Below are 25,809 nucleotides of genomic sequence, written 5' to 3'. Positions count from 1 at the left end.
CCCTGATGTGCCAGGCTGGAGGCTCAGCAGGGGTGTCAGACTTGGGGGACCCCAGCAAAGATCCCGGGATTCTTCCTGAGGACAGACTCCCTGAGGGGGCTGCAGATGTGAAGGGGAGACCCAGCACTTCCCAGGCCCTGGGAAGAGGTGCAGCAGCATTCCTGCATGGCAGAACCTGAGCTGTCCCTGCCCAGGATGGGACATCAGCCCCCAGGGGCTTGGCTGGGCACAGCTCTGCCTTCACAATCACCAGGACGCTGCCCCGAGGAGGAGGAGGGTGATCCTGCTCGCTGTGGTCAGACACATCCCTAGCCGCAGGGGATATTTTGCTGTGTCCCAACACGCCTGGGTTCTGTTTTGCAGGAATTTTTCCTGGCCAGGGCTTGCACCACTGCTGGACCCATCCCCTCTGCTGCCCTGCCCGGAGCATTCCTGGGGACAGGAGGGATTCCAGAAGGGGAAGGAGGGATCCCAGAAGGGTACAAACACCCTCCCCTGCTCTGCCTTTTCCCAGGAAGCCCCTTGGGAGCACGGATCATGCTGGATTTGCACTTCCTCCTCAGCACTGAGGATTATCCCTGCTTGGCTCAAGGGTTGCGTAAGGTCTTGGCTTCCGAGCAAACTCCAGGTTCTCAGCAGGAGCAGCGCAGCAGCCCCCACCCCTCCCTGCTCCATCCCAAAAGCGACACAGCAGCTCCTTCCTAACGTCTTTATTGCAAGGGGACTCCTTGTTACTGTGAGGGGGCTCCAGCTGCTCCTGCCCGCGGCAGCCGCGGCCTCCGGAGCCTCCGTCCAGCAGATGCACGCTGTGGGTCAGGGCTGCCCCACCAGGAGCTGGATTGGAGGCAGCCCGTCATGGGGCTGGAGGAGGCTCCACAGGCAGTGGCGTCAGGACGGGCAGGGGCACAGCGGAGCAGAGCTACAGGTAGTTAGGCAGGTCCTTCTCGATCACCTGCGGGCAAGAGGGGAGCGTTGTACCCCGAGAACATCCCCGGCCTGCCCCTCCTCCCCAGCAGCAGCACTTACATAGGGATCTTCCATCGGGCTGTACCTCTTCACCACTTGGCCTTCCCGGTTAATGAGGAACTGTGGGAATGAAGCAACCCCTGGTGAGCGAGTCCAGGGCTGCCAGGGAGGTGTTGGGGGTGTGGCAGCTGTAGCCCCCACAGACTTGCTTTCCCCTCAGCTGTGCTCTGGGGCAGGGAAAGGGTTCCCAAGGGTCTCTAGGCACAGGAACCCCTCGGGATGCTCCTGCCCTGACATAGAGCAGAGCCCAGTGTGAAGCTCCCTCCTCCCCCAGCTCCCCAGAGGGAGGTGCAGCCCAGAGGAGGCAACTGTGTCCTACCTTGGTGAAGTTCCATTTTATTGCACTAGGAGAGAAAAAACAGGAGTGAGTTTCGGGCAGAAAAGCCCACCCTCAGGCTACTCACGCCCAGCCAGGCCCTGAGCCAAGCCCTCCCTGCCGGCTGCAGGGCTGGGGGTCCCCGGGGCTCCCCCTCCCACACTTACTTGCCCAGGGTGCCTCTCCCTTTGGGCTGCTCCTTCATCCACTTCCAGAGGGGGTGAGCATCCTCCCCGTTGACATCGATCTTGCTGTACATGTCGAACTTCACCCCGTAGTTCTCAGCAAATGCCTTGATCTGAGCGTTGTCCCCGGGCTCCTGAGGGGCCACACCGGGACCGTGAGGGTCCCCGGGCTATCCTGACGTTGCCGGGGAGCCCTCGCCACCACCCCACGTACCTGCTTCCCAAACTGGTTGCAGGGAAAGCCCAGGATGCGTAAACCCCTCTCAGCGTATCGGGCGTGCATGTCGACAAGCTGAGTGTAGTTTACCGCGGTTTTCCCTCATTTGGAGGCTACGTTGGTGATGATGCAGACGTCGCCCCTGCAGAGGGGGTGAATGAGTTGCCCTTCTCCCTCACCCACCGGGGCGAGGCCGGCGGGTTACGCAAGAACCACTGCGGCTCAACCTCGCCCGGCGCCGCGTTCCGCCACCCCCGGCCCCTCCGTCCTACCGGTACTTCTCCAGGGACACGTCGTTGCCATCGATGTCGAGGGCGTGAAAGTCGTAGATGGCCCTGGCCGAGCGCCAGTCGTCCGCCTGGGCACACTGCGAGGCGGGCACATCAGCGGCGAGCCCCACGCCGGCCCCGCCACCTCCGGCCCCGGTGGGGCCCTGGGGAGCCTCTCCGCGCCCCCGCCCCGCCCCGCCCGGCCGGGCCAGGCCAGGCCCGAGCCCCCGCCACCCACCCTGGGCGCCCCGCGGGAGAGACCCGGGGCCAGCCGCAGGCCGAGCCCCCGCTGTGCGGAGCGGTCCCGGAGCGGAGCGGGCCGGGTCGCGGTCCCCGAGCGGCCCCGCACTCACCATGCTCCGCACCGCGCTCCGCCTTGGTCCCAGTCGCGCTGCCCGCGCCGCCGCCCGCCCGCACCGCAGCGCGCTCCGCACCCCGCTGGCCCAGCCCATGGCGTAAAAACCCCGCCCCTTTCCGCCTGATCGACCAATCAGCGCGCAGAGAGGCGGCCTCGGCGGGATGATGGATGGAAAGCTGACCAATAGAAAAGCAGGACGGGCGGGGTGGCCGCGGGGATGTTTATCGGGAGAAACCACGAGGGCGGGGAGCAAGGACGGACCAAAGGGCGGGATGTGGAATCAGGTGCTGCGGGCAGGAGTTTCCGGGCGGCGATTCCCTCCCGGCTGGCCGCAGCAACCCAGACACCCACTCCAGCGGCAGCAGAGAGACGTCCGTTCCCTCCGCAGCCAGCGGCGGCGGCAGCTCGCAGCGGACTACACCTCCCAGGAGGCGCCGCGGCTGAGGCCCCCGTGTGCGCGGCGGCGCCGCCTGTGTGTGCGCGTGGGGCAGGCGGCAGCGCGGGCAGCCCGCGGGGGCCTCAGCGGGAAGCATGGACGACGAGGAGGAGACGTACCGGCTGTGGAAGATCCGCAAGACCATCATGCAGGTCCGGGGGAACCGAGGCACCGGGAGGGCCGAGCCTGGCGCGGGGGGAGCCCCGGAGGCGGTGCGGGGAGCCCCGGAGGCGGTGCGGGGCCGCGGGGCGGGGGTGGGGGCCGCCTAGGCCGGTGCGCCCGCCCGTGCCCGGTGAGGACGCGTTCCTGAGCCCGGTGCTGCTCCCGCAGCTCTGCCATGACCGCGGGTACCTGGTGACCCAGGACGAGCTGGACCAGACGCTGGAGGAGTTCAAGGCGCAGTTCGGGGACAAGCCCAGCGAGGGCCGCCCCGTCGCACCGACCTGACCGTGCTGGTGGCTCACAACGATGATCCCACCGATCAGATGTTCGTGTTCTTCCCCGGTGAGCAGCGCCGGCCCGGGCGGGGTTCACAGCGTGCGGAGGCTCTGGGGACCCCCGGGTCTGGCTGAGCCCTCAAGGAGGGGTTCAGAGCACAGGGGGATTTTTCGGGACCCCCGGGTCTGGCTGAGCCCTCGGGGAGAGGGGGGCAGAGCGCGGGGGGCTCTCGGTGACCCCGGGTCTGGCTCTTTCCCAGAGGAGCCCAAAGTGGGCATCAAAACAATCAAGATGTACTGCCAGCGCATGCAGGAGGAGAACATCACCCGGGCCCTGATCGTGGTGCAGCAGGGAATGACCCCCTCGGCCAAGCAGGTGTGTGGGGACAGGGTCGTGTCCCACTCCGGGGCTCCTGAGGGGCCATGAACGTTTTTCCTCTCTGTTTCTCAGCGTTGCTGTGGGTAAATAAAAGCCCTGAATTCCCCTCCAGGTAAAAGCTTTTGCTGGAGAATGCTGTTCCTTAGCACAGGCTCTTGTATAGCACCCAGGTGTGTTTAACCAGAGCAGCTGGTCCTGGTGGCAGTGGCACAGCTGAGGGCCCATGAGCAGATGGGAGGTGGAGGAGGGAAAAAGGGATGTTTCCCTGTTCTAGGAGATCCCTGTGCTCCTTCCCAGCCTGGCTGTGTCCGTGTGAGCACATGGTGTCCCCAGGTCCTCACTGAGGAGCAGCTCTGAGCCAGGGCTGTCCCAGCCACCTCTGACGGGCCTTTCCCTTCCAGTCCCTGGTTGACATGGCTCCCAAATACATCCTGGAGCAGTTCCTGCAGCAGGAGCTTCTCATCAACATCACGGAGCATGAGGTGAGCAGGGGCAGGATGGACCCTCCCTTGTGCTGGCTGCGTTCCTGCTGCTCCCAGAGTCCTTCTCCTGGATCTCTGGCTGGGCTGAGGGACACAGTTGTCCTTTCCCCCTCCCAAACGTTGTCTGCAGTTGCTGCCTCATTTCAGCCTCTCCTCTGTTTACAGCTGGTGCCAGAGCACGTGGTCATGACAAAGGAGGAAGTAACAGAGCTGCTGGCTCGATAGTATCCTTTGAGTGTCCCTTTGGTTGCCTTTGTCTGTCTCTTCTTCCTGCTTGGGTGTGATGAAATTTGGGCTGAAAACACCCCCTCCTGCCAGGGTTCATTTCTCTGTTTCGTGAGCTGCCAACAGCCCATGGCATGTCCAGAGCTTCTCCTTGACTCCCAGCACAGCAAACTCAGGGAGAACCAGCTCCCCAGGATCCAGGCCGGGGACCCCGTGGCCCGGTACTTTGGGATAAAGCGTGGCCAGGTGAGAGGAGCTGGCTGATGCAGCAGCTCCCTGTGGCAGGGCAGGGAGGGGATGATCCTTGAGCTGATTTTGGAGCTCTTGGAGCAGGAAAAGTGTCTCCTCCTCCTGAGCTCTGTGCCTGCCTTGCAGGTAGTGAAGATCATCAGGCCCAGTGAGACGGCGGGCAGGTACATCACCTACAGGCTGGTGCAGTGACACAGTGGGTAAGGATGAGGGGATCCCCCTGCCTGGGGGGGCTCTGGGCAGTGCCAGGGGATGTTCCAAGGTCACTGAAGCAGCTGCTTCCAGGGAAATGTCTCAGAGTTTGAAATGGCTCATGGAGGGACCTGTTGGAGAGAGCAGGGTGAGGCTCCCCTGTCACCTGTCCCTCTGCTCAGGCCGTGCCCTTTGGGATTTGGGGTGTTCAGAGAGACCTGCAGCGGGGTCAGCTCAGGGGGCAGGAGGTGATTCCCATTCCTCCTTCTCTTCCAGGTGTGAGGAGCTGGGAGACTCCCACCAGCAGTTCACAGGCACTCAGAGATTCCTGCCCTTCGGAGATGGCCAAGGAAATCCTCTTCCCACGTTGCCTCTCTGCAGCCCCGTTGCTGGGCTCATTCCCTGTCTTCCAGCTTGGACTTTGTGGTAACCCCTCAGTCCCATCCAGGACTCAGTCACAGAGAGCTGAAGTGATGGCAGGAAATGAGTGGGAAAGGCCTTTGCTTCCCTGTTCTATGGGCTCTGGTTTGAAATAAAGGTTTGTCCCCTCAGTGCTGTGGCGTTGCTCAGCCTCTCCCTGTGGCAAAGCTTCGAGACTCTGCAAGTTCCTATATTTTTCATTAGGCTTGGAATCTCTTCCTGCCGGGGCTCTGCATCGTGGCTGAGCCCTGCAGAGCCTTCACCAGCTGCCCTGGGCAGTTTGGATGCTGCAGCTCAGACTTAACCTCATTCCTTCCCTGATCTCCTGCCCTCTGTGCCCTGGTTTGGGACCCTGGTGTTCGGACACTGCGACAGAGTTGCTCATCACCCCCAGTCACGCTCATTTTAATTTATCCCAGAACTCTGGGGGGGCTTTTAAACTTCACTTTTCCTGCCAGAAACACTTGGACTTGGATGTTTCCTGCAGCTGGGGGAGCCTGGAAGCCCCAGATCCCCAGGACGAATGTGGGTCAGAACACACTGGTTTTATTGGTTTTTTGGAAGCTTGTCAATGTGAACACAGCAAGACACAAGGCAGCGCCGTGCAGCAGCTCAGGCCTGTCAGGACAAACACAGAATCGACACAACCACGAGGGAGCTGCTGCCGAAGGAAGCTCAAGCACAGCTTTAGCCCCTTCTCTCGCTCGCACTCGCCCTCATCATCCTCACCCACCCTCACACACACGCGGTACCGCCGTGGCAGCAGCAGTGCCACATCCTCCTGCTGCCCTGGAAAAATCCAGCTATCCTGTGGAAGAGCTGGCCGGGGCAGAACAGCTCCTGGGGGTCTCCAGCTCTTCCCTGGCTCAGTTCCAAACTCATGAGTTAACCTGGGTTCATGTACCTTTGCTGAGATGGGTTCTCCATCGACTTCAGAGGGCTCAAACCTCCCGTCCATTGCCTGCTTCTGCAGTACCAAGGTGTCGGAGACCCCCCAACACCACCTGGTCTGTCTCCCACAAGCAGGAGAACGAAGGAGAAGGCTCTCACCTCATTCCAAGCTAAAACTCTACTTGTTTCTCTGTGCCTCAGTGCAGGAAAGTCTCACAGCTTTAAAAAAAACGAAACCACTTTGGCTTTAGTCTCTTAGCCAGCAGAGGTAGTGGAGTCTTGTTGAAGGGTTGATTCATGTCTTTACAGAAAAGGAAGCTCAAGGTTATACTGGCTGGGGCTGGATCCAGGCTGTGGTGGCCCTGAGGAGGAGGAAGAGGCACTTCCTCATGGGGCCCTGCTCCTTGCCCAGCTCCAAGAGCAGAGGGGTTAGTCCTGGACTTGCAGCGCAGCTTTTTGGAGATTAAATGACTGTACAACCAAACCCTGAGAGCTCAGCAGGGCTCAAGACTCTGGAGCCAGGCAAATCTGCCCTGAGGCTGCCCACAGCCTGTGGCTGCTCCTTGCATGGCTCTTGCCAAGGAGGGAAATGCCCATCCATCAATGTCTGTCAATTCAAATGCCCGTCAATCCAAGCAGCAATGCAGATACCATCAGCTGGGCCAGGACCACGCAGTGCTGAGGTTTTGGGGCAGGAAAGTTTAGTTCAGTCAGGTGTCAGTGAGGCACATCCCCTGAGAGCCTGGCAGACGGCACAGCACCAAAGCCAAGCCTGGCTCGGGGTGAGATGGTGCAGGGGCTCCATCCCAACCCCAGCGCTGCTCCGGCCGTGTCCCTGTCCCAGGGGGCTGCCTCCAGGTCCGTCTGTCCCCGTGGTGCCATTCTCCTGTCCATCTTGAGTCATTGTCCCTATATCACCCTGGCAGCCTTGGCACCCTTCCAGCCTCAGCCATCGAGGATGACCAGGTCCTTCGACTCATCCAACCTCGATCTCACAGCACAGGTGTGGGATTCAGGGATTCAGGAGCTCAGAAAAAATAAAACACCTGGCACAGGCACAGCACAGCCCTGGGTTCCCTCTAAGTCCTGAACAAGAGGAGGGTCTGCCTAGCCGCAGCTGCCTCCCAGGGAAGGTCCCTGATGGCCCCAGCTGAGCCAGGGGTCCTGGCAGGCTGTGACCCCATTTCCCAGCCGGGCACCGAGGGAGTCGGGGGTTTTGTGTGAAAGCTCCAGCCAGGAATCAGCCAGGACTCGCCTGCAGCTGACACACCAAACCCCCCTGGGCTCCCACATCCCTCCTACCCCTCCACATTCCAGTGTCCTGGGCAGCCTCTGGGATTTACCCCTTTGTCCATCCCAGTGTCCGTGGTGGTCCTGTCCGGTGGCTTAGATGAACCGGGGTTGCAGCTCATGGCTGCCGTGGCCCCGAGGGGTGCCAGGCTGGTTTGTGGCATCCTTGGGGGTGGCAGGGCTGCAGCTCTCGGGGGCTTCCTCTGTGTCACTCTGCTCGTCCCCAGGGCTGCAGCAGCGGGGAGCGGAGCCCTCCGTGTCCGACTGGCCCACGCTGCAGCTCCGGTTCCACGGCCCCTCGCTCCCCTCGTCGCAGAAATGAACCTCCTCCGTGCTGGTCTCACTTCCCTGCTTGGTCAGGTGTGTCTGTGGCTCCCCACTGTCCTCCAGCTCCGAGTCGGAGTCCACGGAGCGGTCGCCGGACTCTGTGGGACAGAGGAGTTCTGTGCCACCCTCCAGCCCAGCACTGCAGTGTCAGCAGCAAACCTGTGGCCCCCGGGGCAGGGGAAGGGTCTGCGTGCCCCCCATGCCTCCCATGGGACCTGCGCCCGCCAGGAACCCCCAGTGCCTCTCACTGACCTGCGAGTGAGTCAGCGCTGAAAGCCAAATTCCTCTTCTCCGAAGGCAGCTCCAGGTAGGGGCTGGTGCCAAGAGGAGCCGCGGGCTGGGAGCCTGCGTGGGCCTGGGAGGGAACAGGGACGGTGGTGAGGGCACGGAGGAGAGTTCTCATTCCCTGGGAGCTGACTCCACAGAAGGTTCATGGAGCATCCCCTGAGAGTCCCCCCCTTCCCTGGAGACTCCTACCTGCTCAGCACCACTGGCCACCTCCTCCGTGGCACCTGAGCCGCGTCTGCCCGGCTCGGCTGGTGCTGCCACGTCCTTGTGCTCAAAGATGGTGGGGTAGAAGATGATGAGTGCCTCGATGATGCGAGCTTGGTGGGGATAATCCACCAGCGAGGACAAGGAAATCGTGGCATCCGTGGGCCTGGGGCGCATCAGCGTTGGCCCAAAGACGATGCCCAGGTTGCCGGAGGTCATCTTGTTGTCCTGTTCCACTTCCATGATCCTGGGTGGGAGGTGGAGGAACCGCTCGTGAGAGCAAGGAGGGAGAGGGGTGGATGGGCAGGGCTGGGGGAGATGCTGGGCTGGAGCACCTGAGCCTCAGGAGGGGGAGAGAAGCAGCTGCAACCATGGGCCTGACTCCAGTGAAGAGGCTGCGCTCACCTCCCCACCCCAGGGGAGAAAGGGAAGGTGCCCAGCAGCCACACAAGCTCTGGCTATGCCACTCTCACCTCCTCAGGTGCTGCAGGAGGTACTGGAGCGTGGCCATGTTCTCGCTGGGGAGCTCCTTCAGCAGCTCCCTCAGCTTCAACACCAGGGTCAGCACCACCTGGTCAGTGTCGGCTCCTCTGTCCACCAGCTCGGGGCCGCCCTTCCCGCTCCGGCCCTTGACCTCGCCACCCTGCAGGCTCTCCTTGGCCAGCCCCATCAGCTCATTGTACAGCCGGAAGGGCATGAGGGGCTCTGGCAGCTGCAGGGAGAGGAGAAGAGAAGAGAAGAGAAGAGAAGAGAAGAGAAGAGAAGAGAAGAGAAGAGAAGAGAAGAGAAGAGAAGAGAAGAGAAGAGAAGAGAAGAGAAGAGAAGAGAAGAGAAGAGAAGAGAAGAGAAGAGAAGAGAAGAGAAGAGAAGAGAAGAGAGAAAGAGAAGAGAAATGATCCCAGTCCTGCAAGCAGCTCCCACCTCCATCAGACCTGGACCTGTGCTGAGCTGCTGAGCTGGGGACACCTGGGGCATTTCTACAGTGAGGAAACATCCCTGGAAGTGCTCCAGGCCAGCTTGGAGAGGGCTTGGAGCACTTTTAACATCCCTTCCACTTCAGGATTCCATGAGTCTGTGACCTGCAGTGCCACAAACCTCTCCCCAGAGGTGATACTTATTTATCCATCTCCTGGAGCATGTCAATCCAGCCTCATTAGGCCTGGCCAAGGAGCACTTGTGAAGCTCAAGCCTCAAGCGGCGTTTGATCCACCCACGGGTGCTCCCTGCTGGGTTGAGGTGCAGGGATTCCCTTTTTTTCCTGGAAAATCCCTGGCTGGGGTGGGCCCAGCTGCAGGCTCCCCAGCGGACAGGGGCTGGCTGGGAAGATGACAGGGATGGGTAGTTCTGGGTGGGGGAGGCAGGATGTGAAGGGCACAGGATGTGCAGAGGTGGGGCTGCGGCGGGGGAAACTGCTTTGAAGTTTGTGTGAAGCAGACGGGGCTGGTATTAACTGCTGGGTGTTCCACATGGCTGGGGATGTTTTCAGAGCGGCTTAAATGGAGGTTTTGGGGACAGGCTGCCTCACAGCAGAGCAGGTTCACTCCATCTACCCCTTTAGGGAAGGACTTTAACCCATTTCTCTGCAGCGAGGGGTCAGGTCGGGGCTCAGCACTGATTTCCCCCTCTCATTCCATTCTGCTTTTCTTTGGAGAAACCCCGGAGGCAACTCAGAGTCCTTGACTCCTGATGTGCAGGAGCCCAAGGACACGGCTTCCCCTGTGAGGTAACACAGAGCTGCCCTTCGGAGGAGTTACAGAGAAAGGCAGCACAAAGAGTTAATCCACGGCTGCCTGCAAGAGAGAAGCAGCTTCCTCTTCGCTCCTGCCTTGCGGTGGAGGCTGTTGGAGGATGTGGGTGACACTGTCTGCAACGGCAGTTTGGGTACGGGGTGGGGGGTGCTGGGGCTGAGCCAACCTTGGGGTGGCCCGAGGGACAGAGATCCCTCTGAGCCCCCCTCAGAGTGACCTGAGGGGCAGAGATCCCACTGAGCCCCACTCCAAGGTGCCCAAGGGGCAGAGACCTCACTAAAACCCACCCCAGTTTGACTCCAGGGGCAGAGCCCACCCCATGGGGACGTGACTCAGCCTGTGCCCGGTGACCTTTGCTGGCCCCTTCCCTTTTTGGGTAGCCAGTTCCCCAGTTGGAAGGGGCGGAGCGTTCCTTGTTTGGAGCTCGGGCAGGTCGCTGTTGTGCGGCTGTGACCACAGTGACGCTGTGTGGGATGAGCTGGGGGGGGTCACTGTGGCCCCATCTCCAAGGCCAACCCACTCCCCCCTGGGAAGGACCCCTCCCCTCCCACCCAGTCACTGAGCCCAATTTGTGCAGAATTCCTCCGGCCAGGTTGGTTCCTCTGGCCACCTCCCCTCCTTCCCCTGCCACGAGGCACCACCAGCACCTCACCTGTCTCAGGTAGAGCTTCAGGACGTTGCTGATGTCATGGGGGGAGGCCTGGGACAGCTCCACCAGCTCCTTCCCATTCTCAAAGGCCTGGCAAAGCTTCTCCACGCGGGTCTTGACGCCGTTAACTCGGTAGATGCCCTGTGAAAGAAAGAAAAGCGGAGCTGAAGTGAGAGGAGAGGTTCCTCTTTGTGTTTGCTGTGTGCTCCCACCCTCTCCTCTTGGGGTGGGAAATCCCTCAGGGAAGTCATTTTGGGAGATCTCCTTCCAGCTCAGTCGTTCCTGCTTCATAGGAAAGCAGGAGGCAGGAGAGGTGAGTTTCCAAAGGCAGAGTTTGGGTTATCTGGGCCAAGCTCATCCCTGGCTCCCTGCCCCATGGAAATCTGAAATGGAGCCTGCTGGTTTTCCAGAGGACCCTTCCAAGATCCTGTGGCTCAGCCAGCTGAGGAGGAGAAGGAGAGGGGAGTGTGACTCACCTTGGTTTTCAGGGCCCGCTTCTCGATCTCCGAAATGCATTTCTTGACGATGAAGGGGATCCCATCCGGGCTGCCCTGAGACGCCTTCATGAAGTCCTGCCCGAAGAGCTGCAGCTTCCCTTGGAGCTTCTTGTGCCCACACTGGATGGCCAAGGTCTCCAGGCACTTCTTGTGGCAGGCCAGGTAGCACTGGAAGAGAGAGGGGAACACGTGGAGGTGGGGGGCAGCCACAGAGACACCAGGCACCGCTCGGAGCATGGTGGGAGACAGGAAAAATGCGTTGAGGATGCTGCAGGACCCAGGGAAAGCCACATTTTCCACCTGGAACCCTCCCCACGGGAGAAATGTCCTCCTGACCATGATCAGAGCTGGGTTCCACCCCCAGTTCTCCCAGCTCACCTCCTCGCACTCGGCTCCCTGGAAGTACACATAGCTGTTGCACTCCCGACATTTGGAAGGGGCACGGAGCTTCCTCAGCCGATGGGTCTGGGCAGCCTTGGACAAGCCAACATTCCGGAAGGGCCCTGTGGGAGTCGCCAGCTCCGGGGTGATCCCGTTGATGCCTACGGAAAAGGAAATGTGAGGTCAGGCACGGCAGGACTGTCACTGTCACCGGTCTGAGCAGGGCTCGTCCCTCGGGGAAGGCAGCGCTCCTTGGGGACACCATCAGGAATCTCCAGCAATTGTTGGATTTGCCTCCAGAACTACTGGATTTGGGAGCTCTGCTGTGGTGGGGGGTGTGGCAGCAGCACTGTCACCTCCCACCCTGTCACCTACTCTGCTCAAAGGGGGTGGTGGTCCCGTCCTTCTCCTCCAGCTCCTCACTGGAGGATGCGGTGCCGTTGGATGACAGCCGCTGGAGCTTGTGGCCAAATTCACCTGTCCAAGGAAAACCCACAGAGCAGTGAATCACCTGCAAAGCTGCTTCCCTTCTGAGAGCTCACCCCATCCCATCAAATCCCACCCTATCCCACTGGAGACTGGGATCAGCACAGTCGGTGAGAACAGTGTTCTCACAGGGCAGGTAAAACAGGGGACAGTCCTGCCTAACTGGGAAGCTCTGGGTTTAGATTGGCTGTGCTGGGAGGGGCTCCTGGGCTGTTCCCATATCTACCTGTGTTGGAATCCAGGTTGCTGTCAGCATCAGCGACAGAGGTTGGCCAGGATTTATGGACCTGGTGTCCCCTCCCACCTGCAGAGAGAACACACAGTCCGTTGGGATTGCTGTCTGTGTTCGGGAGGGAATAGCTGGAGAACAGCCTGGATGCTGGGAGAAACTGGGATGACTGGGGGAAGCTGCTGGTGGGGTTTGGTGCATCCAGTGACACCCAGCAAGGGGAGATTGGAATGGTTTGTCAGGGCAATGGTTTGTCAGGGAACAAAATGGCACAGATCTGATTTAGTGTCCTTCAGGAAATCCAGGCTGGGAGGCTCCCAGCCCCTCCTGCTGCTGCCAGCAAAGCTCCCGGTACCCTGGAGGTCCCACTCTGCTCTTGCCTGGGGGGATGTGGGGCATGTGATGCAGAACTTTGGGGCTCCAGGCTCACCTCTCCGCTCGGCCGCCCCGGCCCCGCTCGGTGACTCCTTGGCTCCTGCTGCTCCCTCTGAGCCGGCCCCAGCCCCCTCGGCACTTGTGGAGAACTCGCTGGCATTGAAGCTGCCCTTCCGTGCCCGAGTAAAGGGAGACCTGAGGGGGGAAATGGGAAGGTGGACGGGAAGGAAGGACACTTGGGAACCTTATCCATGGCTGCCATCCACCAGCCTCGGGAATCACAGTCTCTTAAATACTCAACAGCCTGTCTCATTCATTGAAGGAGGGCAATTCCCAGCTGGTCCAGCCCTAGCATTCCCAGCAGGAGCTGCCTTCAGGAATGCTGAAAGCATCCTGGCTCCTGCAGGAGAGCGTGGGCAGCAGGAGATAACGAAGGGAACGTGGCTGAGCTGGAGCATTACCCAGGAACGAACCCTCTCCTCCCTTACCAGGCATTGTGGGACACGTAGGGCTCGAAGTCGTACTGGACGTCGGGCTCGTCGCCGCGCTGCAGCTGCCGGACGTGGGACGCGTACTGCTGGCCCGGGTCGTACAGCTTGCTGCTCTCGCACAGCGTCTGGAAGTTCACGGGCAGCGGCGCCGTCTGCATGTGCATGAGCTGGTAGAAGGAGATGGTGGCCTAAAAGCGATGTGGAGAGGGACAGGCGTGAGCTTGGTGGGCTGGCACGGGAGGAGCTCCAGGTTAGGTAGGAAATCAGGAGCGTGGAGCAGCACTTTTCTGGGCACGAGGGAGAGGGGAGCTCTGCATCTGCACCCAAACCCCTGCTGGAATAGAGGCAGCTCAGCCAGCTCTGCTGGAAGGCAGCTCTGAGCCCTCCAGAGCAGGGCACAGCCACCTCCTGCCCTGGGGACACCCCAACCCAGGCCCACTCACCGACTTGACAACCTGGTCAGTCTGTTTGATCACTTCGTGGATCTGCCGCAGGGAGTTCACCTTGGTGTCCTCCAGCTCCTGCTTCTGCGTGTTTGCATCGGCCACACAGGTGCGGTACGTGGCCATGGCCTCTTCTGCCTGGGAGTTGGGAGAGCAAGGCATGGGAACAGCTCAGAGGTGAGGAGAGTAAGAACAGCCCCTTGGACCCGCTTTGTCCGGGCATTCCTGAGGATCATGGGGAGGGCTCAGTTCATCCACACAGCTCAGGGAACAGCAGGAGTGAGGAGGCCCCTCCAGAGCTGTCACCTTGTTCTTGGCTTCCTCTTCCAGCCGCCTCTTCTTGTCCAGGGCTTTGGTGGTGATGCTGCTGGTCGTGTTTTGCTGCTCCTCCTCTGCTTTCACCGCCATGTACTTGGCCTTGTCGTGCTCCTCGCTGCGCTGCATGTACGTCTGCTTGGCCTTGCGCAGGTTCCCCTCCGCCTCTTGCTGCCAGGGAGAGCCAGGGTGAGGATGGAGCCCAGCAAGGGGGTCACCAGCTCCTGCCAGGGTCCTCCAGCACAGCAGAGCCACCCGACGCCTCTGGAGAGGGGCAGGGTGCCCAGCGTGCTCAGAGGAGGACGTGTCATGGGTTGCTCCAGGCTGGGATTGGGAACACAAACCCAGTCACTCACCAGTTTCCTCTGCGCTCGGTGCCACTGCTCCTTGATCTCCTTCCTGCGCTTCTCGTGTTCCAGGCGTCTCACCGTCAGCGGCTGCATGGCAAGAGAGGGAGGAACAGCCCCGTGATGCCCTGAGCTGAGCACTCCTGCTCTGCCCTCGCCATGACTTTGCAAGGAGAAGTGCCCTGTGGTGGTCACTGTCACTCCCAGGACAGGTCACAGGCGCTGGTTTGTGCCAGGGATGAAAATCCACAGCCTGGGAAGTGCTGGATGCAGGTTCCCTCTGGACTGAGCTAAGGAAGAGCCACCTCTGCAATGCCAGGACCTCCAGCCCTGGAAGGACCTTTTGTCCCCTCACCTGGAGGAAGGTTTGGTGCTGCAGGGTGTTGGCTGCCTGCAGAACTGAGGTCCCATGCTCCATGTCCTGCTCCAGGGCCAGCAGGTAGATGGACAGGAAAGGCATGTTGGTCTGGGGAGAGGGAAAACACATCTCCCTGAGCCCCAGCACCCCACACGAGCCCAAGGAGATGCATCCTTCAGGGAGAAAGAGCCAGAGGCAAGGTGGGGCTGGTGACTGCTGCTGGTAAAAGCCCCATCCTGAATTTCTCCAGGCAGAGCTCTGGAGAGCTGCCCCCATGTTCTCCTGAGCCGGGGCACATGGAAAGGGCTCTCCAGGGTGGCTGGCTCCCGATCCAGCCTGGCACTGGGGGCTTCAGGGACTTGAAGACTTACCTCCTGGCTGATGGTTTGCTTGCAGCTGTTTGCCATCTTCTGGAGCCCTTTGGCAAACTCCATCTCTGGAAGGAAAAGGTTGGAAGTGAAAAGACACAAGACACCGGGATTTCCCTGATGGAACCCAATCTCCTTTTGAAAAATAAATCAGGAACTTGAGGAGTGAGGCCCCCCAGGAGGGACCTCAACCTGTCCCGTGGCTCAGCCCTGCTCCAGAAGACACCCACTTGCTGTCCCCCCACTCACCCAGTGTGGTCCTTTTCTCCAGGTATCCAATCAGGTCCTTCATGTACTTGGAGATGGTTTTGGCGTACTGGAGGGCAGCGTCCACGCCCCCCTCACAGCGCTGCAGCATCACGTCCACCTCCTCGGCCGGAGGACAGGCTGCAGTGGGATGGACACTCCGTGAGCTTCCAGCGCAAACCCCCCCAGCTCCATGCCAGCCCTGGTGCCACCAGCTCTGCTGCCTTTTCCCAGCTGAGGAGCCGCGTGTGGCTCAGGATGGCAGCGATGATGGGGAAGGTGCTGCTTCCTGCACAGACCCCAAACCCTCACCCAGACTCATCCTGCTTACCTGTGTCGTAGCTGTCCATGCCCGAGGGCACACCGTCTCCTCCAGGCCCAGGAATCCCCCCATAGAGGCTCTCCATAGTCTTTGGGAATTGGGAAAGAAAAGGGAGTGGTCAGCCAAGAGGATGGGGAGCAGCTGGAGGGGCTGGCGGAAGGATGGAAGCCGGAGCTGCTGGAGTCTTTTGGCCACTGCTGGAACTCAGCTGTGCCCGGGAGCTGACAGGACTGTCACCAGAGCAACAGCCTGCTCTGGGCCCACACCAGAGCTGAGGGGAGCAGCCAGAGCCCTGAGTGATCCTGAGCCCCACGTGGTGGGAGCATCTGGGCATCACTCACCTGGTTCTGGTCGCTGGGTGGGATGGAGAGGATGGTGCTGCTGTCCACCTCCCCCATGAGGAACTCGGACACCCTGTGGGGAGAGGAGCATGGCCGGGCTCAGCACAGGGACAGCGACACGGGCTGCCCCTGGGGGATGGCTGCCCAAACTCCCTTACGTGCTGCTGAAGGACACAGCAATGGTCTCGATGGCCTTCTCGAACTCCCGCTTGTCCGCCTCATTGTTGGATTCATAGTGGAAACCTGGAGATGAGGAAATGTGGGAGCCCTGTTGGCACAAGCACCTGTCCCTGTCTCAGCAGGAAAAACCTGCCAGCTCATGCTGGTATCAAGGGGGCTTTGGGGCTGGGGTGAGTCAAGGGAGCAGTGGGAAAGATCATCCCTACAGATGATGGATTTTTCCAGTGCAGCAGTTTCCCCCTCCTCCTTCCCAGGACTGACTTCCCTGACAGCAACCCTTGGCTCGTGTTTCTGTTTATTCCCGTTACTCAGGGCTGCTGGAAAAGTGCTGCTGGACCTGTTCCACTGCCTGCCTTGCCTCATGGCTCCTCCAGCCCCCTCTCCAAGCAGGATGAACTCCTCCAGGAGGGCTCTTGCCCGCAGCCAAAAGAGGAACCATCACCAGCAGCAGGAACCGGGGCCAACAGCCCTTGGCAGGCTCCCACACCACGGGACACCAGTGGCCAGGGCTCCTGGGCAGACCCCAGGTCAGCTCCTTGGGGTGGGGCTGGGGTCTGCTCCAAGCCCACTCCCCCCCATTCCTGTGTGGGACCAGCCCCATGGCAGCCCTCCTGCCACCCGTCATGAGCTTCCTGTCCCCTGCAGTTCCTGGTTGGTGTCCAGGAAGCCACGGGTGACTCAGAAGGTTGTGCTGTGCCTCTGGTAGGTGCAGCCGCCCCCTTCCCGTGGGTGACAGCGGTGGGAGGTGGTGCCCAGCTGGGATCTAACCTCCCAGATCCCGCTCCATAAACATGAGAGGCTGCCAGGAGCAAGGTCTGATTATTTCCGTGTTTTTCCTGTGGCTGTGCCTGGAAACCCCCGGGCAGGATCTGTCATTTCTGACACTACAGCATCCTTAAAGCTGAACCACAGCAAGAGGCAGACGACACTTTCACCCTCTCTGCCGGTCCATGGGGCAGCCCCACTGCCGGCAGCCCCTCCATGAGTTCCCCAATCCCCCCATCCCACCGTGGGGCAGGAGGGGAGTGGGACAGAGCTCCCAGCCCCACTGTCTCACCCTTGACTTTGGAGATGAGGGTCCCAGCGGCTGTCAGGGTCTCCAGGGTGTTGAGCAGCGGGTACTTGTTGATGACCTGGCGCAGGATGCGCAGGGTTTCACCCAGGCACTCGTGGGCCAGTGGCCGCTGGGGTTCCTGGGAGTCTGCAAGAGAGGGGGGCTGAGATGCTGCACCCCTGTCCCACGTCCCTGCCCTGTGTCCCTGTCCCGTGTCCCTGCCCCGTGTCTCTGCTCTGCATCCCTGTCCCTGCCCTGTTTACCTCCCAGCCACCCCCTGCCAGCCACATCCCAGGCAGGGACAGGCCATCTCCCAGACCATGCAGCAAATCCCCCTGCCCTCGGGGCTTCCAGGCCTGGCATGGCCACATCCTGCTTGTCCAGCACCTCCCCACACCCATGACCGTGTGTCTCCTGCCCAGCCTGGTGTTGGCTGAGGGGCAGCCTGACCTTTGAGGCATTTTTTCCTCCGTAGTAGCTTTTTCCCTTGAAAGCAGTTTGGGAATTTCCTCCATTTCCTTCCCTCCCTCCTGCCGGATGGACGCTCCCAGTTGGGAGGGATGTGCCTGGTCCAGCCAGGCTTGCTGCATCCCACAGGTCCCCCCCCAGACCCTCCCCTCTGTGGGCTCCAGTTGCCAGCCCAGGGGTCTGGTGAGCACCCCCCAGTGTAGGGCGAGGGCTGGGGACTGACAGCCCGGTTAGGAAATGGGGAACCTCCCTCAGGCAAGCGCTGGGATGGGGGATCAGCACCCACTGCCCAGCCAGGCAAAGCCCCCTCCCCATCCCAGCCCCCAGCTCGGGGTCAGGAAGGGGTTTCTGCACAACCAGGACTGACTACATGGTGTCAGACCCAGACCACAGGTTCAAGGCATTCCCTGTGTCCTCTCGGGCAAGGAGAGCTGCTCATGAGCCCGCAGACCACCCAGCCCCATCCTGCTGGCCACCCTGGTGGGCTGGGGGGCCGTGCCCAGAACCCTGCGGGGTTCGGGGGGCCCTGGCAGGCGGCTGGCAGCGCCGCGCTGTAAACAGGGAAAACGGGCGGATGAAAATAGCTCGTGGCAGGAAGCCACGTTATCCCGGCTCCGAGCTCCAGCAGCCACCCACCGCTCACCCACCACCTCTGACTGCTGCTGCACGTCCCCTGGGGGTCCTGGTGCCCTCTGACCCAGGCAGAGACTCCCACCCACGGGTGGGGTGTGTCCCGGGGTGCTGTGATGCAGGTGTTTGGCACGGGGTGGGCACTCACCATCGCGCAGCACCACATCCCGCAGCTTCTCCAGCGCATCGGCAAAGCGGGCGACATCCGCCAGCATCTGGGAGATGTCCTCGGAGTCGATGAAGGGACCCTCCCCGCCCTCCATCGGGCTGTAGCAAAGGGGAGTCTTGTGGCCCTTGGGCACGGCGCGGGGGGCTGCGTGCAGGGGGAAGCCGGCGGCGCTGGCATGGCGGCTCAGGCTGGTGGGGCGCTTCAGGGTGCCCACGGCGCTGGGGCTGCTGCTGAGCTTGGCGCTGGCCGGGGGCTGCTCCCCCACGCTGGAGCCCGGCGCCTCCAGGCAATCTTTGCGGGAGAGGTCCTGGGGAGCAAGGATGAGTTTGAGGGCACAGCCAGCATGGCGGGGACCCCAGAGAGGGAAGCACCCCAGGACCCATCATACCACCAGCCTGGGGAGCTGTTGCCTTGGGGGGCTGGTGCCAAGCCCCGCAGCTGTGTTGTGCCTCAGTTTCCCCAGGTAGGGATCACCTTTGGGGACTGTCTTGGGAGACTGAGCAGGGTCTGGGCACTTGCCTGGCTGCCCCCACCAGTCCTTGCCAGCCCCTCTGGGTCTGTGTTTGTCATGAGGGGCACACAGTGACCGTGTGGGTGACATTGCTTGTCCACTCCAGCACCCACCGTGATGAGGCTGCCCATCCCAGGGGGCTGGGGACCCCAGCACAGCCAAATGGCACAGGATCCAGCCCGCACATCACTTCCTCTTTTCCAGCTGCTCCCTTGCTGGGGGAGGAGGCAGAGACAGGGACACCTCCCAGGCTGCTGTTGGGGGCTTTGAAGGTATTTTACAGATGGAGGAAGCCCCAAATTTCTAGGGGTAAAATCGCACTGAGGGAGGGGCTGGTACCGGCTCTGTCCAGGGCTGTGCATGTCTTGAGGGCCACACATCCAGCAAAGAGTCCTCGGGTGTGGGGAGGGGACCCTGTAGCCCCTCAGCCCCCCCAGCAGCTCCCACCAGTGACTCCTTGGCACCCGGTGTGACACGAACGCGCAGGGTCTGAGCATCCCTGGCCGGGCGCTGCCGGAAGCGTTTTTGGCTCCGGCGGAGCAGAAGCGGAGCGCCGAGAGCACGAGGCTTCCGCGGGCGAGGGCGAACGGGGGAGCCCAGCCCCACAGAGGGCCAGACCACCACGGGGCTGCAAGGGGGCACAAAGGCCCCCACCCCAAAATGCCTGGGGGCACCCCAGCCCTGTCTCGGTCCTCCCGGGATGCAGCGGCCCCGGCGACCCCCGTCCCTCCCTCCGGCGCCCCGGGGTGCCCCCGGCCGTACCGTCAGCCTCACGGCGGGCGTGCGGGGCAGCGAGTCCAGGGAGCGCTGGGGCGGGTGGGCTCTGCCCGCCGCCGCCGAGGGGCTGTAGCTTTTCCTGCCCGCAGCCCGGCCGAGCATCCCGCTGGCCGCCACCCATAGGCCCCTCTGCCGGGGAGTCGGGACGGGGATGGGGACGGGTGTCCCCTGCTAAGGAGCCGCGGGTGGGCTCCGGGTCGCCGTCGGCCGCATCGTGCCAGCCTGGTCTCGCCCCAATCACCGGGACTGGGGCGCAGGCGCGGGGCGGGCAGTGCGGGGTGCGTCGGGGAGCCCCGGCCGGTGGCGTTTCCTCCTGGCTCCTCCGGCACGGGGGGGGGGGGGGGGGTGGTCCACAAGTCAATAAATAAATACCTGGCAGAGCCGAGGCACCGGGGCTGGCCGAGCCTGCCGTCGCCCCGCTCCCGCCTCAGTCGCCAGAGAGGTTTGGGAGTCTCTCTGCCCTCCCCAAACCCTCGGCTACAGCCCCCCCGTTTCCTCCCTGTCCCTTCCTGCCCTCCCGCCTCCCTCGGCGGCTGCTCCGTCCCCTTCATCTGGGGCAAAATTCCCCCCCACCAGCCCAGTGAGTAGGGTTCTTTCTCGTTTCCCTCCTTTTCGCAGACCTCCTGGACGTATCCAGGTCCCCATTGCTACCCTGTGGCTCTTCCCAGCAGTTCCGTGGGTGCTGTTGCCCCTACAACCCCCACCGTGCCGGGGGTGCCGGGGGGGGGGGGGGGAAACTCACCGGCAGGGTCTGTGGGACGGGGCTTCCCGCCCGGCTCTTCTTGGAGATGGAGGGGGTTTTTATCAGCTCTCGCTTCTTCCGGGAGAACATCGTTCCCGGGGGCCGAGCCGCTGCCCTCAGCCCCTCGCTCGGCCCGGCCGCCGTGCCGGCTCCTCACGGCGCCGGTCACATTCGCGGGGCGCAGTGTCAGGAGGGCGCGTGTGACGCCGCCTCGTTTCCTCATCGGCTTCGCAGCCCGACCTGAAACAGGAAAAGCCAAACGCGCACCCAGGAGCGAGGCCGGGGCCAGGGGCACCCTGGCTGCTCTGCTGGGTCACGGGGGGGCAGCGGGACCCCGGCACTCCTGGGGATATTTGAAGGGGTTTCAGTGCTTCAGCCCAGGGCTTACAGAGGGGTGGGGCGGCTGTACCCCACTCTGGGACCGGTGCTGGTCCCCGTGGGACCCCCACCCTCTGGGGAGTTCACCCTGTTTGGGGGTGTCCATCCGTCCAGGGATGTGGGGGTAAGTGGGATGGGGGGCTCTGGGCTCCCACCCGTGGGGCGCTCCCGGCTCTGCCCTTCTGTGGGCTCGGTGGCGGTGCCTGCTGGGGTCACTGCCCTGCCCCCTGTCCCCACCAGCCTTTGCACACGCACAGTCCCACCCAGCCACGGGTGCTGCGTGGGGACCCCCGGCCTCTGCTCATGGGGCCGGCTGCCGGCCCCGCGGGCGGTCGGGGGGTGGTGGTGTCCCCTCCGCTTCATCCCGGAACCTCCCCGCGGGACCGGTCCGGGCTGTCTCGCGTGGACCATCTGCCGGCCCCGTGGAGAGCACGGGTATGGCGGGGGTCGGGGCAAGAGGAGCGGGACAGAGTCGGGGATCGGTGGAGATCCGTGAGGTGCGGGGACGAGGGAACGCGTACGCGTGTCCTGCGTGTGTGCGTGACCGTGGGTGCGGGCAGGCAGGTGCGTGTGAGTGTCTGAGTGCATGAGTGAGTGAGTGAGTGTGCGAGTGGCTGTGCGTGTGCAGGGCAGCGCCCGTGGGTCGGGGGTGCGTGTGTGTGTGTTTGTGCACAACGCGTCCCCGTGGGTCAGGGTGCCCACACCTCTGTACGGGGACGCACACGCGTGTCCCCGTCTGCCGGTGTGTGCGTGTGCCCGCGGGCGAGTGCGTGTGTGTGCCCTGTGCCCGTGTGCCCGGGACGGATCCAGCCCTGGCCCCGGACTCCCGGTGCCCCCCGGGTCCCAATGTCGGGGTTCAGGACCCTCCGCTCGATCCGGCCGCTCCTGCCCTTATTTGGACATTTCTCCCCGTCCAATCAACGCGGGGGGGCCGGGCCCGACCCCGCCCCCGCCCCGCCCGACCCCGCTCCGGTACCGGCCCCGCTGCCCTCTCCCCGCTCCGGTACCGGCTCCGTTGCCCGCCATGAGCAGCTCCCAGTTCAACAAGGGCCCGTCCTACGGCCTCTCCGCCGAAGTCAAGAACCGGGTGAGCCGCGGCGGGGGCCGGGCGGTACCGGGACCACCGGACGGGGGCGAAGTGGGGGCTGGGGGATATCGGGGCCACCGGGCGCTGTGGCTGCCGGTGCTCCTGGACGCCCGGGAGAGCCGGGCATCCCGGTGCTGCTGCGGCGTCCCGGTTGCATCCCGGGTTCTGGAGAGCCGGGGGGGTTTCCGGTGTGCCCCAGGCATGCAGAGCCGGCCGAGAGTGGAGAAGTTGGGGGATTCCGGGAGGATGGAAATCCGGGGCTTCCCGGGGCGATGCGGAACCGAAGGACCTAGTGTACCGAGGTCTCTGAGGGCTGGGGATGTCGAAGCTGAGCTCCCAGTCTCGGGTCGCCCTGAGCCTGCCTGGAGGGTCCCAGGGAGGTGTCATGGGGGACCGGGGCTGGGTGTCTCCCGTGCGGTGGCCGCTATGGCTCCGCTGCCCCTGGAAAACCGCGGGACACCGTTCCCGTCACACCCGGGGCTGGGGGCGATAGCCTCGGTCCTCCGCGGCTCCGGACCAGCTCCACGAAACTTCTCCACTTTCTGCTTCCCCGCAGCTCCACATCGCTCTGCGGGATGCTCCGACCCGGCAGCGTCCCCGCGGCCCCGGTGACTCTCCCGCCGGAGTGCCGCGGGGCCGGAAGGGGGAACAGGAATAGGAGCCTCCGGCTGTTTGCATCCCTAGGAGGCACCCGGGTGCCGCGGGGTTCAGGCAGCTGCCAGCACCCTCCTGCGCCCTCGACAGTGCACGGGGGTCCTGCCGGGCCGGGGGGCACAGGGGGACACAGCAGCCTGGGTGGTCGGTGGCTGTGCCCGGCCCCAGGCAGGTGGCCGGTGGTCCCGTTTGTGTGTGTTCTGCCCGGGGACACCTGGACGGGGCCAGGGCAGGCAGGAGAAAGGACAAGTGGTGACGGGCACGTGGCTGCCACGGCCGTGGCGGCAGGATGTGGTGGCCGTGGCCGAGAGCTCCTTACCTGGCCTCGCAGGGGATTTGCATTTCGTAACGGAGCGGACGGGCCCTGGCCTGCCCGGGGCTGGGCTGCCCCGGCAGAGCGGGTGACACGCGCCGGGGCCTCGCCGCTGCGTGCTCTCGGTGCTTCGTGTTGATTCAGCAAGAGATGAGCCAGTCCGACTGCCCCGGTGTGTCTGATGGAGGTGACATCACCGACTGGGAACCAGTTAGACCAGTGGCGCGCTCCCAGTCTGTGCAAGCCCTTGCAGACTGGGCTGTGGTGGGATCCCTCTAGGGCTGGTCCACTATGCACCCCCCATGCCCTGGGAAACCCTCAGGCTGGCCGTGGGGAGGGAAGAGGCTTCAGCTGCTCACGCTCCAGAAAATCAGCTGGTGGGACTGTAAAATCCCCCAGCCAGGACACACGTGGCGTCATGAGCGTGATCTGGTGTCCTGCATTGGTCAATCTCCCCACTGGGGCCGGAGCATTTCCCTACTACATAGCTGGGCTGGACTGTGCCCATCCCACTGTGTGGCTGGAATCCCTGAGGACTCATGGCCCCAGCACATAATGGGGCCAGGAAGGGACAGGATGGGCGAGAGGTTGGTGGCTGCTCTGCAGCCACCCCCAGGTACCAGCTGAGCATCGGAGGGGCTCGGCTGGGGCAGCACTCGGGGTTTCCAGGCCCTTCCCCACCCCAGGCCAGGAGGCCTTTCCTTTCCCTTGCGGGCCGGGGCCGAGACGACGCTGCTGGAGATGCTGCCGGCCCTGGCAGCTGGTCTCCATTTGGGAGGAGGCGTCCACATTCCTGGCATAGCCGCGGTGACCGAGGAATCTGTGGCGGAGGTTGGGCCTCGCCGGAAGGGAAAGGGAGAGCATCTCGTGGCCACGACCCCCAGGGCTCGGAGCTGGGCTCCCACGGGCTCCACAGGAGAGGGAGGGACAGATCCGGGGGGGGCACTTCCCCCTAATCCCATGGGCAGTTCCTTCTCATACTTTTGGAATGGTTCAGAGGCTGCTGCGTCTGTTGGCAGCATCATCCCCGTGCTCCTGTCCCCGTTCCCATCCCAGAGAGTGGGGAACTGTCCCCATGAGGGGTTTGGGGTGCATGTTGCACCCTGCCTGAGCTGTCCCCCCACTGCCCCCCCCAGCTTGCCCAGAAATATGACCCACAGAAGGAGGCTGAGCTGCGGACGTGGATTGAGAGCGTCACAGGAAAACAGATCGGACCTGACTTCCAGAAGGGGCTGAAGGACGGGGTGATCCTCTGCGAGTGAGTCCTGGGACGATGCTGAGCATGGCCCCCACTCCAGCTGGGTGGGGATGGGGGATGCCAACCCTCCAGGGGACCTTCACCACCTTGTGGGAAAGGTGGGCTGGATCTGCACCAGAGGGACCTGTTGGAGTCACCCCCAAAGCTTCTGTGTCTGGGGAGAGCCCTGAGGACAAAGAGGGACCTGGAGGGGGGAATTTGCCTCACATGGGGGAGGCCTGGGCTGGACCTTCCCAAAAGGGGCCCATGCCCTGTGGCCCCTTGGGATCTCTTCCTGCCCCATGTCCCCCCTGCCTCCCTCCAGGCTCATGAACAAGCTGCAGCCCAACTCGGTGAGGAAGATCAACCGCTCGGCTCAGAACTGGCACCAGGTAGGTGCAGCCCTGCTGCCACCCACCCGCTGTCCCTCTGCCGTCACCCTCCGGGGCTCACCCCTCTACCTCTCCGCAGCTTGAGAACCTCTCCAACTTCATCAAGGCCATGGCCAGCTATGGCATGAACCCCGTGGACCTCTTCGAGGCCAACGACCTTTTTGAGAGCGGGAACCTGACGCAGGTGCAGGTGTCACTGCTGGCGCTGGCAGGAATGGTGAGCACGGGGGGATGAGCAGCTTGGGAGCGGCTGCAGCCATGTGGGGTCCTCCAGCTCGGTCTGGTGCCTGTGGGACCCCACGGTTCCCCCTGCCCAGGGAGAGGGTGAGGGGTCTGGGACCCCTGTCCTTCCTCACGACCACTCCCGGCAGGCCAAGACAAAGGGGCTGCAGAGCGGGGTGGACATCGGTGTGAAGTACTCGGAGAAGCAGCAGAGGAATTTCGACGAGGCCAAGATGAAGGCTGGGCAGTGCGTGATCGGGCTGCAGGTGGGCTGCCCCACAGGGTTCCAGGGTGGGGGGGCTGGACAAGGGGTGCCCAATTCTATCAAATTCTCAGTGGTGTCACAGCTCCAAGCACAGCTGGAGGTACCTGAGGCTTGAGATGCCTCAAGTGTCCTTGGGATCTGGGACCGTCTTGGCTCTGTGTCCAGCACTCGATGGCTGTGAGCCGGGGATGGGTCAGGGAGCACTAGGGGACAGGGACGAGGCGAGAAGGGGCACATGTGGGGCAGCACACACTCCTCACCAGACCCCTTTGTCAGATGGGCACAAACAAGTGTGCCAGCCAGTCCGGCATGACGGCCTATGGCACCCGGAGGCACCTCTACGACCCCAAAAATCAGATCCTGCCACCCATGGACCACTCCACCATCAGCCTCCAGATGGGCACCAACAAGTGTGCCAGCCAGGTGAGCCCCCACACCGGGCTGGGGAGGGATGGGGGGGACCACAGCTGAGCCCTGCTCCATCCTGTCCTTCCTTCCAGGTGGGCATGACAGCTCCCGGCACCAGGAGACACATCTATGATGCCAAGATGGGGACAGAGAAGTGTGACAATTCCTCCATGTCGCTGCAGATGGGCTCCAACCAGGGCGCCAACCAGAGCGGGCAGGTCTTTGGCCTCGGCCGCCAGATCTACGACCCCAAGTACTGCCCACAGGGCAGCCAGGGCGAGGTGGCCAACGCCGCCGGTGACCAGAGCGGGGACCCTCCCGGGTACCACTACTACCATGAGGAGGAGGAGAGCTACTGAGCAGGACGGCTCAACCCCGTCTGCACCATCTCATGTACAGCCCCACTGCCAGCCACATTCCAGCCTCCACTTTCATCATTCCCTCTTTTTAAACTCTTTTTTAACTTTGGAAATGAATCTATTTTTCTGAGCAAGGAAATAAAGACCCTGTTTCTAGAGAGGAGCCCAGCCGGTTC

General features: G+C 62.8%; 4 protein-coding genes across 5 annotated transcripts; 2 read left to right on the top strand and 2 right to left on the bottom strand.

Annotated features, from left to right (window-relative positions):
- Window positions 1-695: 695 nt before the first annotated feature.
- On the bottom strand, window positions 696-2,480 carry GPX4 (glutathione peroxidase 4). The gene is made up of 7 exons (XM_039566453.1): window positions 2,367-2,480; window positions 2,017-2,111; window positions 1,742-1,886; window positions 1,510-1,661; window positions 1,346-1,370; window positions 1,027-1,086; window positions 696-952 (listed from the first exon to the last, which is right to left on the bottom strand). The coding sequence occupies exons 1-7, from the start codon at window positions 2,463-2,465 to the stop codon at window positions 920-922; spliced, it is 609 nt and encodes a 202-aa protein (XP_039422387.1). The 5' UTR covers window positions 2,466-2,480; the 3' UTR covers window positions 696-919.
- A 166-nt stretch (window positions 2,481-2,646) lies between these two features.
- On the top strand, window positions 2,647-5,324 carry POLR2E (RNA polymerase II, I and III subunit E). Its single transcript, XM_039566451.1, is given in 9 exon segments — window positions 2,647-2,959; window positions 3,138-3,231; window positions 3,234-3,311; window positions 3,505-3,620; window positions 4,025-4,105; window positions 4,271-4,329; window positions 4,498-4,576; window positions 4,706-4,779; window positions 5,048-5,324. Coding segments are annotated over 8 exon segments (630 nt in total). The 5' UTR covers window positions 2,647-2,902; the 3' UTR covers window positions 4,772-4,779; window positions 5,048-5,324.
- A 391-nt stretch (window positions 5,325-5,715) lies between these two features.
- On the bottom strand, window positions 5,716-21,538 carry ARHGAP45 (Rho GTPase activating protein 45). 2 transcript variants are annotated; one of them, XM_039566449.1, is made up of 23 exons: window positions 20,319-21,538; window positions 18,268-18,595; window positions 17,025-17,168; window positions 15,946-16,030; window positions 15,788-15,860; window positions 15,456-15,534; window positions 15,128-15,265; window positions 14,882-14,946; window positions 14,508-14,618; window positions 14,162-14,242; window positions 13,797-13,976; window positions 13,491-13,628; window positions 13,045-13,235; window positions 12,612-12,751; window positions 12,179-12,256; window positions 11,842-11,943; window positions 11,464-11,627; window positions 11,065-11,253; window positions 10,592-10,729; window positions 8,665-8,903; window positions 8,177-8,438; window positions 7,952-8,054; window positions 5,716-7,797 (listed from the first exon to the last, which is right to left on the bottom strand). In XM_039566449.1, the coding sequence occupies exons 1-23, from the start codon at window positions 20,406-20,408 to the stop codon at window positions 7,469-7,471; spliced, it is 3,447 nt and encodes a 1,148-aa protein (XP_039422383.1). In that variant the 5' UTR covers window positions 20,409-21,538; the 3' UTR covers window positions 5,716-7,468. The 2 variants fall into 2 exon arrangements, with proteins under 2 accessions (XP_039422383.1, XP_039422382.1); XM_039566448.1 differs by lacking the exon at window positions 20,319-21,538 and adding an exon at window positions 19,562-19,817.
- Window positions 21,539-21,643: 105 nt separating this feature from the next.
- CNN2 (calponin 2) lies at window positions 21,644-25,791 on the top strand. Its single transcript, XM_039566450.1, has 7 exons — window positions 21,644-21,783; window positions 23,887-24,008; window positions 24,313-24,379; window positions 24,459-24,596; window positions 24,751-24,867; window positions 25,143-25,289; window positions 25,367-25,791. The coding sequence occupies exons 1-7, from the start codon at window positions 21,721-21,723 to the stop codon at window positions 25,631-25,633; spliced, it is 921 nt and encodes a 306-aa protein (XP_039422384.1). The 5' UTR covers window positions 21,644-21,720; the 3' UTR covers window positions 25,634-25,791.
- Window positions 25,792-25,809: the final 18 nt, after the last annotated feature.

This window comes from Corvus cornix, chromosome 28, assembly GCF_000738735.6.
Source record: "Corvus cornix cornix isolate S_Up_H32 chromosome 28, ASM73873v5, whole genome shotgun sequence".
NCBI lineage: Eukaryota > Metazoa > Chordata > Aves > Passeriformes > Corvidae > Corvus > Corvus cornix.
Note: the sequence above shows the minus strand (reverse complement) of the source record. Positions and strands in the feature narration are given on the sequence as shown.